Raw genomic sequence first — 15,435 nt, forward strand, 5'->3', positions numbered from 1 at the left:
TTATGCAGAAGATAGCTTTTGAGAGAAGGGGGGCTCAGAGGGGAAGGGAAGGAGGGAGTGCATTCCTGGCATGTGGGGTGGCCAATAAAGAGGCACCGAGACTGGAGATGGAGCATTGTGTGTGAGGAACCGAGAAAAGGATTGTCTGGCTGGACTGCAGAATGCGGGAGGGGGAGGAGTGTCCAATGAGGCTGGAAAGACAGTTTGAGGCCAGTTGTGAAGGGCTTTCAAAGCTAAATAGAGGAGTTTATATTTTATCCCAGAGGCAATTAGAAGCTGGGGTTGACTGAGAAGGAGAGTCACATGGTCAGATTTGTGCTTAAGGAAAATTATTTTGGCAGTGGTGTTGAGGATGGATGGTTGTGGCTCTTTCTGTCAATCTTTTAATATTTTCAATTCTTCAGGGAACAAAGTTTGCCAAAGGCAGGGAATGAGGCCAGTGCCAGGTATTTGTAGAGTCATTTTCAGAAGTTCTAATATCTGAGAGCCCTTGAGGAGTCTGCTGGGGATTATAAAACTCAGCAGGAGGGAGTTGCTAGGTAGTGTTCAGAAAATGGGAAGAGGAGTTTAATTCTATATCTAGGTCCTCAGACCCATTATTTTAGAAATGTCAAGACTCTAGAGAAGACTGATTGATTAAATACATGACTTGTGCAATACAACCATTTGAACAGAGAACATTTAGGTAGCAAACACATTGCCTCGCACGCCATATAGTAGGTACATCTGAATGAATGATTAATATTTTTGGCTGTCATGAAATGTACCATATACAAACAGCATTTATATTTATCTATCCTCAAAACACTGAAATAAAAATCTAATGAGCACTCAGTGTCAAAAAGCCCCATCTGATGCGAAGTGAAATAAGCAGAACCAAGAGAACATTGTACACAGTAACTGATCAAATGTAATTGATTTTGTTACTAATAGCAATGCAATGATCTAGGACAATCCTGAGGGACTTATGAGAAAGAATGCCATCCATATCAAAGAAAGAACTGTGGGAGCAGAAATGCAGAAGAAAACATATGATTGTCACCTTTTATTTGTATCAGATTTGGGGTTTTAGTTTTTAAAAGATTACTCTTGCAAAAATGAATAATATGGAAATAGGTTTTGAGTGATAATATATGTATAACTTTGTGGAACTGCTTGTTAGCTCTGGAAGAGGGGAGAAAGAGAATATGAATCATGTAACTATGGAAAAAATTAAAAATAACATAAAAAAGCCTCATCTGAAATAACTGGATACCCTAATTAAGAGTAACTTTAAAGGGCAGTTAGCTGTCACAGTAGATAGAGTGCCAGTGCTAGAACTGGGAGGACCTGTGTTCAAATATAGCTCAAGATACCTCCTAGTTGTGTGATCCTGAGCAAATCACTTACCCCCAGTTGCCTAGCCCTTATTGCTCTTCTGCTTTGTAACCAACACATAGTACTGATTCTAAGATGGAAAGTAAGAGTTGTTACTAAGACAGAAAAAAAGGATTAAAAAAAAAACGAGTGCCTTTAAACTCACAGAAAGCAGATTAGATTTATATTTTTAATTCTTTTATATTGTCTTGAAGAATGTGGTTGAAAAGTCTTCTAAAATGCTAGAAAAAACAACATATTGACCCTGGCTTAAAGGAGAATACTGCCAAATAGAAATCAATTGTAAAAGCCTTTAATAATATTTCTGTACAGGGCAACTAGGTGGTCTAGTGGATGGAGTGCCAGCCTTGCAGTGAAAAAGACTCATCTTGGTGACTTCAAATCTGGCCTCAGACACTTATGTGTCTGACATGAGACACTATGTGATCCTGGACTAGTCACTTAACCCTGTTTGCCTCGGTTTCCTTACATATAAAATGAACCAGAGAAGGAACCTTAAATGGAGTCATGAAGAGTTGAACAGAGCTGAAATAACCAACAACATATGAGAATTCTCCCCTAGTTTGGGATGGCTGATATTACAGACAATGCACAACTGCTGTCAAAGGGATAGGAAAAGTATGTTGGTTTATAATTCTCTTAATTATCATGTTTGTTAAAGATTTATTTGAATCCAGTTCCTGGATGAATAAATGTGAAAAATCATGTTTGATTTAGAAGCCAGTTTCTATATTTAAAAGTCAGATATTCTATACTACCTGAATACTCCAACTTGTATGTGATATTTATTTCTAAGGAAATCCTAAACCTGCTTCTGGACTTTGAAGATTATACTTTAAATTTCTTAAAAGGAATGTTTTATTTGGTGATTTCCCCCCCTGTTTTCTATCCTTTTTTCTCATGTGACTACTTTTCCTCTCAGGCAACTAATTTTCACCCTTGCCATTATAAATATATGTTGAAATTTACAGAAATAATAAACACAGTAGGGTGCATACCTCTGAAATATCAAAGTGAAAATCCAGGGTTTTTCCTGGCAATTCCTTGGAAGCACTATTCCATACTCGATGAATTTCTATTTTGGAAAGATCATTGTGCTGGTATGAAGGCAAGACTAGGCTGGCAGATCGAGAAACAACCAATTTCAAGATATTCAAAGCTTCTCTCCAGTGAACACTCTAGGGTAAAAATCATGGGGTAAAAAATAAGACTATTATAATTTCCTTCTTCAGCTCCCCATTCCCAACTCATAATAAAATTTCTTAAATAACAGTACTACATAGTTGATCCTTCTCTGTAAGATAGATTTGCTAGTTTTAAAATGTATTGTTTTATAAGATTTTATAATGGAAGGTATAGAAGGAAGAACCCTGACTCTGGAGTCAGAGAACCTAGGTTCAAATACTATCTTTGATACCAAATACCGATTCCCCAAAATCTGTAAGAACAGGCATTTATCCTATGCATGTCAAAGGCAGAAACAAAGGCCCTATAAACACCAAAATATTTATAGCAGTAATTTTTGTAGTAGCAAAGGACAAGAAACAAGATTACATCAATTGGGTAATGACTAAGCAAATTAAGATGTGCAACAGCAATATTAAAAAGTTGATTTCAATGAAACCCATGACTTAGAATCATAATTCTCTGGGTTTGAACAGATTGAGTTCATTTAACAGGGCTTTCTCACCCACAATTAATTCTACCTCTTCATAGCTTATTTTGGCCCCACCCAGGAACCTTAAAGCAGAGGTGGTGACTAGTATCCACAGATTTAGGGACAGCTAGTTAGTGTGAGCCTGGAGTAAGGAAGACATGGGCCTCTGACAGGTATTAGCTGTGTGAGCCTGGACAAGTTACCAAACTGCTGTTTGCCTCAGTTTCCTCCTCTGGAAAATGGGGACAATAATAGTACCTACTACTTCCCAGAGTTGATGAGAGGATCAAATGAGATAATAATCGTAAAGTGCTTAGTCTGGTGCCTGGCAGATAGTAAATGCTATGTAAATGTTAGTTTTATTTATTATTATTATTTTGGATAAGAAACCCCATTCCCATGCAAACTTTCAGAGTAATAATGTGTGTCAGATAAAAAATGGTTTTAATTTCATCCCACAGAATATGTAAAACAATATAAAGGACTTATAATTGTTCATAAACAGAAGGCTAGTCTTAAAAAAGAAACAAACAAAAAACAACAACACTTTACCTGCACGTATTTTTCAATGGTCTTCAACACTTCCATGTTAAATTGCTTTACGGGAACACCTGATAGGTCCATATAACTGAGCAGACTGTAGATCATCTGGAGAAGGGATTGTTGCATACTTGGAAGACCCTTCTCTAGGAGCTATGAAACAAGAAGTACCAAAGGGAGTGAATTATTATTATTATTAAAACTATTACTTTCCAGCTTAGAATCAATACTGTGTATCTGTTCCAAGGCAGAAGAATTGAAAAGTCTAAGCAAGGGGTTAGCAATGTATGGCTCTTTCTGCAGGAGCCATAAAGTCAATTTTTTTTTCAGGCACTGTTACAGGAGCACACACTGTGAGCACTGTACGGCTCTCACGAAATTACATTTTAAAAAATGTGGCGTTTATGGCTCTCACGGCCCCTGCTATAGGGGATGTATGATATAAGACAGAGAGTCTCATCTATCTTCTCTAGAATTCAATTCGGTTTAATTTAATTTGACTCATCTCAAGCATTTACTAAACACTTGATAAACGTTTAAGGCTCTTTGCTAAAGATTAAATGGGAAAAAAAGGCATTGCTTTTGAGGAACAAACATTCTATCATTACTCACAGAGTTTCGTCAGCCCTGTGCCTGTGCTGTCTACCCTTCCCCATCTCAGTATTTATGTTCTAAATAAAAGTCAACAAACTTTCAGGAGGGAGTGCCATGTGTATAAATCCTGGCTCTAAATCAAAGTCCTAAATGGGCTGGAAATGTTGATACTCTCAAGTCCACTAATAAAGACAAATGAGTTCACTTAGATTAGAAATTTTTAATCTTTTAAAATCTTTCAGAAACTTCATTTCTCCCTGGATCACTCCAGCTTCTTATAGAAAGGGACACAACTAAACGTCAATAGGATGGGTTATTTAGAAGTCAGAATCTTTTTAGAAAAGGACCCAGTAATGAACCCTTTGAAGGAACACAGAGTAACTAACACATGCTAGTTTTGGAGTTTAAAGACCTGGCTCAAAAACTTGCAACTGGGTAACCCTGGGCCAAGTAATGTCAACTTTTTATTTAAAAACTCTTCTAGTCTTGCTAGTTCTCTCCTATATCTAAGCTCCTTGAGGACAGGAACTGCTTCATTATTTTCTTTGTATCCCCAGAACCTAGCACAGTACCTAGTAGATAGTTGGTGCTTAATAAATGCTTGTTGAAATAATGAAAAAATGTAAATGTAAAAATGAAGTTTAGAAATGAATGTCTAAATGCTATCATTGGTGCCACACAACAGGAAGTGAGAGCCAGCAAAAACCATGGGATCTGTACCCTCTAAAAGCCTTCCACTAAGCCTCAGTTTCCTTATCTATAAAACAGGGCTAATACTTATATAACCTACCTCACTGGGTTATTGTGAGGAAAGGGTTTTGTAAAGTATAAAGGACAATGTAAATGCGAGTTCATAGTAGTATTATAAGAATTATGCTGGCATATCAAAAAAGAGCAAAATGGGAAAATACCGAAAAAAGTTGGGAATGTCACCTATGTAAAATGTTAACACATTTCATTGAACTGCTCAGGGCACAGATTAATAAGATAAATCACTGCCATAGCACGATGGGTGTTTAAAAGGACCAAACGAACAAACTGTATAGAAATGGGAGGAAAAATAAACCTATATATTTTCAGGAAGTATGTAGGGTTTTAGAATTGGAAGGGACCTCAGAAGTTACCAAATCATAGGGTCACAGGTCTAGAGCTAGATGGAAGCTTAGAGTCCACCTAGACCAATCCCATCATCTGACAGATGAAGATACTGGGGTCCAGGGAAGTTAAGCGATTTGCCCCAAATCACACAGGTAGGTGGAACAGTGGTTAGAAAACAGGGACTAAATTCAGGAAGACTCATCATCCTGAATTCAAATCTGACCTCGCTTCCTCATTGTATGACCTTGGTTAAGTTGTTTAACCCTGTTTGACTCAGTTTCCTCATTTGTAAAATGAATTGGAAAAGGAAATAGCAAACCATTTCAGTATTTTTGCTAAGAAAACCCCAAACAGGGTCATGAAGAATCAGACACTACTGAAATGACTGAACAACAAAAACACAGGTAGGATCTGAGCCAAGATTCTCTCGCTTCAAAGTTATTGTGTTTGTTTTCTACCAGGAAGCTTCCCAGCCTCCCATTTTAAAGTCTAACTTCCTAATTTACAAATAAGAAAATTAGGGCCCTGAAAGTTTAAATGAATTCCCTAACATCACTACAGAGCAAATGGCAAAAATGAGATTTGAACTCAATCCTCTGACTTTCAGTCCAGGACTCTTTCCATTATGTTACATTGCCTCGCCCTCATGGCTACCTTTCACAGGGCTAAGTAATAAGTGCAGGGCTGGGAGTAGAGGAATTGCTTGCTTGGGATGTTCTAATCATACTTGTAGGAAGATTTTTTAAAAAATCAACATTACAATTTGAAAAAATTCAAAATTAGTTTAGAAAAATTAGTTCTATTAGTCATTACAAAGATTTATTTCAAAATTTCCTTTCTTTTCAATTTCAAAAGATCCATGATTTCATCTGTGTGGGTCCTACCACGATCAACCCAGGCAGTAATTGAGTGGGTAGTCTTTATGAAATACCACGATAGGGACAGTTCATCACCAGGTACCCAGCCTTCTGGTGACGAGCTTCTCCAACCCTAGGTAGATACATTTTCTGGTCCATCATTGGCTTTATATATTCAGGCTTTTCCTGCTTTGTTAGAATTGGCACTCTGCAAAGGTTACCTCCATTCATGATATGCAATATGTTCTGTTAATTAGTGCAAGTAGAAACCATTGAAAATATCAAAACATGATGTATTCTCTTTAAATGATAATATGCACGGCGGCAAAATTCTTTCTTCCATAATCTCCCTAGAGATCATTCATTCCAGGTCCTTCAGGCCACATCTATCAGAGAGAAAAAGATGGTGCTTGGAATTTCATTACTGTACTTTACCTCTGCCAGATACGTCACCATATTCAGGGTAATATCAGCAAATGCTTCATGAAGGTATCGACAAACAACATTGACCCACGTCGCACAGTCTCTTGTATAGCTGTGTGTTTTGTAAAGAGTCATGACATGTGCAAGATTTGAAAGTTTAGGGTTCTTTTCTTCCAGGCAAACCTAATAAAATGAAAATAAAAATCAATTTGGGACACAATTGTGTCTCCGTGAAAAAGAAAGAAAACTAAAACTCAAATAAATCTAGCAGTCTAGAAAATAGACTTTCTGGATACAGAAATGATGAAAAAGAAAAAGTAATTGGTCTATAGATAAAATTTGTACATTTTCCCCTTTACTTAGGGATCATTTAAAAAATTATAATGTATCAGATTTACAATAAACATTTGCCACTAAGGGTAAAATATGACTAGTGGTAAACTTTCAGATTAAAAAACAACAATATTACAGCCTTATATCTTTAAGAGTTTGTCTAATTTTTTGTCAAGACTTGAACTCTCTCTTTTTTTTTTAAACCCTTATCTTCCATCTTAGAGTCAATACTATGTATTGGTTTCAAGGCAGAAGAGCAGTAAGGGCTAGGCAATGGGGGTTAAGTGACTTGCTCAGAGTCACACAGCTAGGAAGTGTCTGAGGCCAGATTGAAATCCAGGACCTCACATCTTCAGATTTGGTTCTCTATCCACTATGCTACTTAGCTGCCCCCAAGGCTTGAACTCTTGAACAAGAACTTGAACATGCTGATTTACATTTTGGTAATAACATGATGCCATACCTGAGCAATTCTCTCTGCTATATCCTTACAAAATTGATTGGGATTGTCAAAATGCTGAATCAACTGAGGCAGGAGACAAAGGACATTCAATGGGAACCCTGGAATGAGAAAAGGATACAATAGGGATATCTGAGGGCAAGAAAAGTATATCTCTATCCATTAGAAGACTAAGGTAGCCTGTCTTTATATATATACACACACATACATACATGCATATACATATGTATGTATATATATACACACATACATACATGCATATACATATGTATGTATATATATAAATAAATATAAATATAAAATTTTTTTCCTTCATGAGTTTTAAAAAAATTTATTAACATGTTTCCACATAAGTTTTCTAAAGTTATATGATCCAAATTATCTTCCTCCTTTTTTCCTTCCCCCACCTCCTGGAGCTGGCAAGTGATTCAATTTGGGTTATACACATATTATCACACAAAATTTATTTCCCTGTTATTCATTTTTAAGTGTATAATCTTATAAAACCAAAACCTCAAATCATATACCCACTAAACAAGTGATAAATCATATGTTTTCATCTATATGTCTACTCCAGAAGTCTTTTCTCTGGAGGTAGAAAGCTTTCTTTTTCATAAGTTCCTCAGAACTGTCCTGGATCATTGTATTGCTGTTAGTAGCTAAGTCTATCACAGTTGATCATTCCACAATATTTCAGTTACTGTGTATAATGTTTCCCTGGTTCTGCTTATTTCATTCTGCATCAGTTCATGCAGGTCTTTTCAGTTCTTTCTGAAATCATCCTGTTCATCATTCTTTATAGCACAATAGTATTCCATTATAAGGTAGCCTATTATATTAAGGAATGACCCACTGAGGTAAAGCAAATGCAGTCTATTTTGTGGTAATTTTATTTTGGCAAATAACAAAAGCCAGGAAAAGATTTCTGTCTCAATAATGTAAAGAAAACCTTTATAAAACCAATGTTTACAACTGATTTTAAATTTTAAAATAAAAACTCTTACTAAGGATTACCTGGTTGACAGATTTATTTAAAAATTTAGTACCATATTAAAGCATTGTTTTGTAATAATAGAAGGGGGGCAGCTAGATGGCTCAGTGGATTGAGAGCCAGGCTTAGAGAAAGGAGGTTCTGGATTTAAATTTTATCTCAGACACTTCCTAGCTATGTGACCCTGGGCAAGTCACTTAATCCCCAATGCCTGGTCCTTGCCACTCTTCAGCCTTAGAACCAACACACTGTATTGATTCTAAGATGGAAGGTAAGGCTTTAAAAGAAAAGCAGTAAATATAAGGGGAAAAAAAGTTTTGCTTTTGTAAATTGACATGAGAATTAAAAGCCTTAGTAAATTTAGGGCTAGTCATTCTTACTGTAAGATTTTTGAATAACAACAGTTGGCACATAGGCTGTTCACCAGAATGCTACTGCAGAGAGCGCAACTCTGATGGGATGCCATGTTATCTGAATGGCAAACTCACATTTGCCTAAAAGAGAACTCACACAGGGCAAATGTGCCCCCTGAGGTCAGAAGCAGCTGGATAAGGACCCTTTCCAGGTCTCCCTGAAGAACTCTGATATGGAATTAGGGACACAGGAGACCTAGGCATAGGATCTCTAAGGGTGGTGTGCCTGCACCACAGAAGGGGCTGTGCTCCTTGAGTGAAGCAGAATTTGAGGAGCTCCAAAAAAGATAAGCTATGCAAATTTGGAGACATTTCCATCCCAAATGGGTTCTTTGTGCCTGATCTGTGGGAGAGCCTTTCAAGCTCCTGTTGGTCTGATTAGCCAGTTAGATCCACTGATTGAGCATTGACCTTGACACAGTGAAATCATTCTAGTCCTCTTCAAGTAAAATCACACCATCTTTTATATCAATAAAAAGATTATTAGGCCATAGTTTTGAGCACTAAAAAAATGGAGTTTGGGGGCAGCTGGGTGGCTCAGTGGATACAGAGGAAGGAGGGAGGTCTTAGGTTCAAATATGACTTCAAATACTTCCCAGCTGTGTGATTTCTGGATAAGTCCATTTAACCCCCATTGCCTAGCCCTTATTGCTCTTCTGCCCTGGAACCAATACTTAGTATTGACTCCAAAACAGAAGGTAAGGGTTTAGAAAAATGGAGTTTCCTTATTTGGCTTAATGAAAAGTAGTTACACCTGGGAGAACAGTTCAGGTAAAAAGACAAAACAAAATAGAGGGCCTGGATGTTAACCTACAAAACCTCAATGAGAAGGAACCAATAAGAGCTACAAATCTGGAAGGGTAAAGAATTTAACCTTCACTTTTCTCCCATGATAAAATTTTAGAGGGACATATTAACTGTTGCCTTGAAAATGCATTTTAATATAATCAAATGAATGAGCTGTAAAAATTGGGAGAGAAAAAAAATATATACATTACCATGGAATTCTCTGAGAGGCAGCAGAGTATGGTGATTAGAGTCTGTTTAAAGTTAGAAAGACCTAGGTTCAAGACTTGCTTTTTTTTTTAAACCCTTACTTTCCATCTTAGAATCAATACTATGTATTGATTCCAAGGCAGAAAAGTGATAAGAGCTAGGCAATGGGGGTCAAGTGACTTGCCCAGGGTCTACAGCTAGGAAGTGTCTGAGGTCACATTTGAACCCAGGACCTCCTGACTTTAGGTCTGGCTCTCAATCCACTGAGCCACCTGTCTCCCCACTCATGACTCAATTTTAATACATACTGGATATATCATTTATGCTTTGAGTGTTCTATAAAAACCAGCAACTTCCAAAACCTTAAGAACGTTGATTAGGTCAGTGACCAATCATGACTTCAGATTTTCATGATTTAATTATATTGAAATAAAATTATGGGAGGCAGCTAGGTGGCTCAGTGAATTGAGAGTCAGGCCTAGAGACAGGACTTACCAATAGCCTGAGATGAGTCCACCATAGATACTCGGGACACAGGTGTTAGCAAACTGAAGAGATGCAGGGTGAGGTCCGTGGTAGTGAGGGAAGTGAATCCTTTGAGCAACAGCTGTTGCAGCCCTGAGAAATCTGCCCACTTGAGCTGTCCCTGTAATTTTTCAAGTTTCTCTCGGTTTTCAGCTTTATCAAGGGGCAAATGAGTCAGTAACTTATTGAGTAACCTTAAGGCCATCAGATATTCAAACTCAAAATCAGATTCCATTAAGGCCACGGTGACCCAGAAGATGGTGGCCAAGAGATTGGTTGGATTGTTGATGTGGGATGGGTCGGTGAGGCTGTCTTTCAAAGATGAAGAGCTCCTGGTCTTAGAGGAGAGCCCCTGTTGGGTACAAGCCTGGATCCGGTCCAGAGTTGCACTTCGAGGTGGGTCTGAAGTTCGGTCTACAACACCAAACTTCTTGGGGACAGAGAAGCTTCTCTGATGGCGACTTCGTTCTGCAGTAGCCGTGTTGCCACTGGCAACACCAGGGTTCACATTTAGTTGACCTGTACTCTTTCGGCTTGCTGTCAGCTTAGTGCTTGAGCTTAGATCAGGGGATGATGACCTGGGAATGAGAATAAATAAGGTTATTAGAATATGTCAAAAAGCTTCTGTGAAAATCCCACTTCCCTTCTCAATAGATAAGTCAATGCATTTCTGTGAAAATCCCATTCTTCTCAATAGAGAAAGTCAGGGAATGCTAAGGGAGGTAACATGCTCAGAAACTCAACTTCTATAAATTCCTTTTTCTTGACTTATCTACTTAAGGATATGAAAAAGAGCATAAAGGAAATGTAGGAAAGCCTGAGATCAGGCAAGGAAATAAGAAGAAATTTAGGTGCTTCTCATGGTGATTCAAATGAGTTTTTATAGGTATTTCCTGAACTTATTTTATGCAGCTGGAACAGACATTTCTGAAATGTTTTTAAAAAGCCCACAGAGTTTTTGATTTCCAAATGTCATAAAACTTCCTCTCACCGAGATAGTACAGTCAAGAGATCACTGTTCTTCAAGCAGTCTGACAAATTATCCACAGTAGCTTCCAAGGTAAGGAGAGCTTCCATCACGTACCCCTGACAAACATACAGAGCAACCATTTCAATACAAAAGAGAGATACATTATTCTTATCCAAAGAGATATCTTGGTGAAATGGATAGACTACTAGACCTGGAATCAGGAAGACTTGGGTTCGAATCCCATCTCAGACACCTACTAGTTGTGTGACATTGGGCAAGTCATTTGACCTCTATTTGTCTGTTTCCTCATTGGAATTATAATGAATTTGATGACTTCTAATGCCCTTTATAAGTCTAACTATGAGTCTATGATTTATTTGTGCTTCCTGTGATTGTTGACTTAAATAATATTTAAAGAGAAATTATATAAGATCATATCATAATTTTAGGGCTGAAATTATAATTTAGGTCCAAGTCCTTCATTTTACAGATAAGAAAACTGAGTCCCAGAGAGGTAAAAAAATTTTTCCCTAAGGACATAAATGTAAAAAATGGCTGAGTTGGAATTAGAATATAGTTTCTCTGTCTCCAAGTCTGCCGGAAGCCATCGAGGCTGTGAGGTTAGCACGGCTACTCACAAGCTCTGACAATCCAGCACGGCAGGTTGTCAGGAGGATGGAGATTCCACACTCAGTTTACCCTATATGATTCTTTTTACAGTGACATTCACTTGCATTGAAATTATTGCAATCAATATCCTTATCCAGCTCAAAGGAGACACAGAAAAACAATATAGGTTCATGGCAAGAACAATCACAGCCAAAGACTACCCACTATCCAAAAATAAACCCCTGTACAACCCCTTGGAGTGTAGAAATTTCCCCTAGAATCAGCCCAGCAGAAAACCAGCAGTTAGTGAGTTAATGCAAGTTTCTAAAGTTCCCAGCAAGAAAATATCTGGCCTGAGTTTGTTTCCAAACTCCTACAGACCATAGAAACAGTGAAACACAAGGAAATTAAGGCAATGACAAATTAGCACAGAATCACCCTACCAGAACTGTATTCTTAGTGATCCTATAACAGAAAAAACACCATGGGAACAAAACATTGGACCAGACTGATATTATTGTATCTCATTGGATGTAATCAACTACCATAACTATCTACTTGATTGATGATGGGAATGAATAGTATAACATAACTATATACATAATATAATTAGTTAAAATATAATTAAATATTATGTTTAGCTAGGAACTGATATACTTGTACCTTACGCATGGCTGAAAAGAATAAGTTCAAACTAAGCCACCCTGTAATGAATAATGTTTGACAAGCTTGCTTCTTTGTTTAACCACAGTAAGATAATTAGTAAATGTCAATCTTGTGATGTTTCAAAAGTTAATATGTGATTTTGAATGTATGGAAAAAAAAACCTGCATGAGATCATAAAGAAAAATCAACAGATGGCACTTCAGATCAGCCACTGCAAACCTACTTGGTCTCTGGCTCTTCTCACTCCATTTTTGTTCAATTGTCCCGCCCCCAAGGGGAACTGGACTGCTGTAACCCCCACCCACCCACCCCTGGCAAAAGTCCATCAGTAGTCTTTCTACTACACCATATTTACCCTTCAAACTATTCAGTACTAGTTATACCCAAATAATATTAGATGAATATTACAGTAAAACATTATTGATAGTTTGGGTTTGATTTATTTTAAGAGGGATAAGAAGGAAGAGTCTGTCTCATTTGTTAATGTTCAGCCTAGAGAGGGGAGTCTTGAGGAAAGTAAGAACATACCAATATGAAAACATTTGCAGGAATGTCATTATGAAGGAAGAAGTAAGACTGAGTCCATACAGTTCCAAAGAGCAAAAATAGAACCAATATGTGAAAATTACCAGAAGTAGGAATTAAGCTGAATATAAAATGAAATTTCCTAATGAATTACAACTGTCTGAAGATATAATAGTTTACTTTACTAGATAGTGAGTTCCTTGTTAGACTTAAGTTCTGCAGGGACTATCTATCTTTGCCTTTCTTTGTATCAGTTCTTAGCACTGTGCCTGGCATATGGTAGTTGCTGCTTAATAAATGCTGACTATTACTGGAATTGTTTAAACAGAAAATTGTTATTTGCTGAAGATGCTAAAGAGGGAATTCAGGCATTGGGCAGGCATTGTAATCAATAAGCCCTCAGGTGTTCTCCAGTTTGAAGAGAGAGTCTCTGATTCTTTTCTTGAAAGTTGTTTCACTCAGTCTCCTTGTTGGTTCTTTCACTCCTCTATTCATTTTGTGGCAATATTTAAATATTGGTTGGAAAGGAATCTTATGGTGACTCTGGAGCTGCTCTGGTTTATTCTGCCATCTTGTGAGAGTCTCTGATTCTTGAGACATAATCAGTATACAAAAGCAAAGAAAATAACTTTGGGAGTTAGTGGGTGTCGGACCAACAATAGGTTGGTCAAGATCAACCAACTGGTAACAATGGGATAACATATGCTATATAGCTCAATGTGTTATATTAATGCGAGCTATTGTTATCATCATCAGAGTTCCTAATACAGCATCTGAGATGCTGCCTTCAGGTTATAGGGAGTAGGGCTAGTTGTAAGCTAGAGCAGGGGTTCTTAACTATTTTGCTTTGTCTTGGACCTTTCAGGCAGTCTAGTGAAGTCTATGGATTCCTCCTCAGAATGTTTTTAAATGCATAAAATAAAATATACAGGATTATAAGAGAAATGGATAATATTGGAATACAGTTAGCAAAACAAAAAAGTCAAGTTAATGCTTGTCCTTGTTTTCAAAGAGGGCCAGTGACATCATGCAACAATATCTCGTCTTGTGTGTGAACTGGATTTAAGTGAGGCAGAATTGCATAAAGTCATTAGCATCACTCTCCCAGAGTCACTGAAGTCCAGTGGCAAGACAAAAGTCAAGATGACCAGTCATCGCCTAGGATGCAGTTTAATAAGAGCTAGCCTTTGGGATTTTTTTGAGAGACTGATATGGACAGAAGTCCTGGAGAATGAAATGATGGCAGAACTTTCCATAAAGTACCACCTCTTCCTTCCCTGGTGATAGTCTTCTTCCTTCTCACTTTCTTATTCAAACTTTAACTGTTGTAGGGCTGTAGGTGAGGGAAAAAAGTAACTCCTTGCCCCTAAATCATTGTTTGAAAATATCCTAGGACAGTAGCAAGAAGCAAACAACAAGACAATGAATTTTGGGTGGAACATAAAAATAAACAAGCAGGTGTTGCATGTTCAGCATCTACTTAGAAAATTAAATATCATGGAATTATCCAGCATAGCTAGAATGAAAATAGAATTAAAACTCTATAAAAGTTAGTCATTGTTATCATTGTTGATAGGATGGGTAACTAAGGGAGCAAGAGGAGATAGACAATATCAACTTCATTTTTTTCAAATTGGAAAATGAATGATGAACTCACAAAGAGCTCACTCTTTACTTTCGTACCTGAATCTCATCTCCATGCTCTCCAATAACTTCCACCAGTCTGGAGAGGAGGTCAGACAGGGCATGAGCTGATAAAGGTTGCTTTAGGGCCCTGAAGATCTGGAAAGAGCGACCTGCATAATGCCGAGAGGAGCTGGCTAGGGCTGTTTGTAATGCAACTTCACTTAGATGCTGCTCCAAATGGAAACCTGGGGGAAAAAAAAAGAGAGAGAGAAAAAAATCAATGACTCATAGAATCTCTGAGGTGGAAGAGAGCTCAAGGGCCATCTAATGCAAAATTCTCTGGATTGAGAATCCCCTTTAGTACATCCCCAACAAATTGCCATCCAAACTTTAGTTGGGAGACCAGCAACAAAGGAATAATCTATGACACCCCTCTACCCAGCATGGATTTCCATTCTTCTTTGGCATAGTTCTGACGGAAAAATCTTACATTAAAAAAAAAAGCTTATTTTCCCTTTTAAAATGGGGTGACCTGACCAAACCAACTAGTGTTACACCTTCTAAATGAAAAGAACTTAAAAAATCCCAAACTTATGCTTTCATATTTCATTTTGGGAGAACAATTTTGATTCCTGGATTTTTTGCCAAATTGATCTTGAATATTTGAGTTCTATTTGATTTTCCTCATCTACATAGGTTGTTTGCAAAATTTTAGTCCCTTTGTGCAAGGAACATGAAGATAGTCATGATTTGAATTCATGCCCCTTTAAAATTA

General features: G+C 37.4%; 1 protein-coding gene across 1 annotated transcript in view; it reads right to left on the reverse strand.

Moving 5' to 3' along the window:
* The window catches only part of FRY (FRY microtubule binding protein), a 322,040-nt gene that overhangs the window by 56,966 nt on the left and 249,639 nt on the right, over positions 1 to 15,435 (reverse strand). The window contains exons 42-48 of the mRNA XM_044668276.1: positions 14,718 to 14,905; positions 11,256 to 11,350; positions 10,235 to 10,842; positions 7,343 to 7,440; positions 6,559 to 6,729; positions 3,587 to 3,727; positions 2,376 to 2,555 (exon numbers count right to left, since the gene is read on the reverse strand). Coding sequence (XP_044524211.1) covers positions 2,376 to 2,555; positions 3,587 to 3,727; positions 6,559 to 6,729; positions 7,343 to 7,440; positions 10,235 to 10,842; positions 11,256 to 11,350; positions 14,718 to 14,905 — 1,481 coding nt within the window. The remainder of the gene's footprint in view (positions 1 to 2,375; positions 2,556 to 3,586; positions 3,728 to 6,558; positions 6,730 to 7,342; positions 7,441 to 10,234; positions 10,843 to 11,255; positions 11,351 to 14,717; positions 14,906 to 15,435) is intronic.

The sequence above is a fragment of the Gracilinanus agilis genome, chromosome 3, assembly GCF_016433145.1.
Source record: "Gracilinanus agilis isolate LMUSP501 chromosome 3, AgileGrace, whole genome shotgun sequence".
Taxonomy (NCBI): Eukaryota; Metazoa; Chordata; class Mammalia; order Didelphimorphia; family Didelphidae; genus Gracilinanus; species Gracilinanus agilis.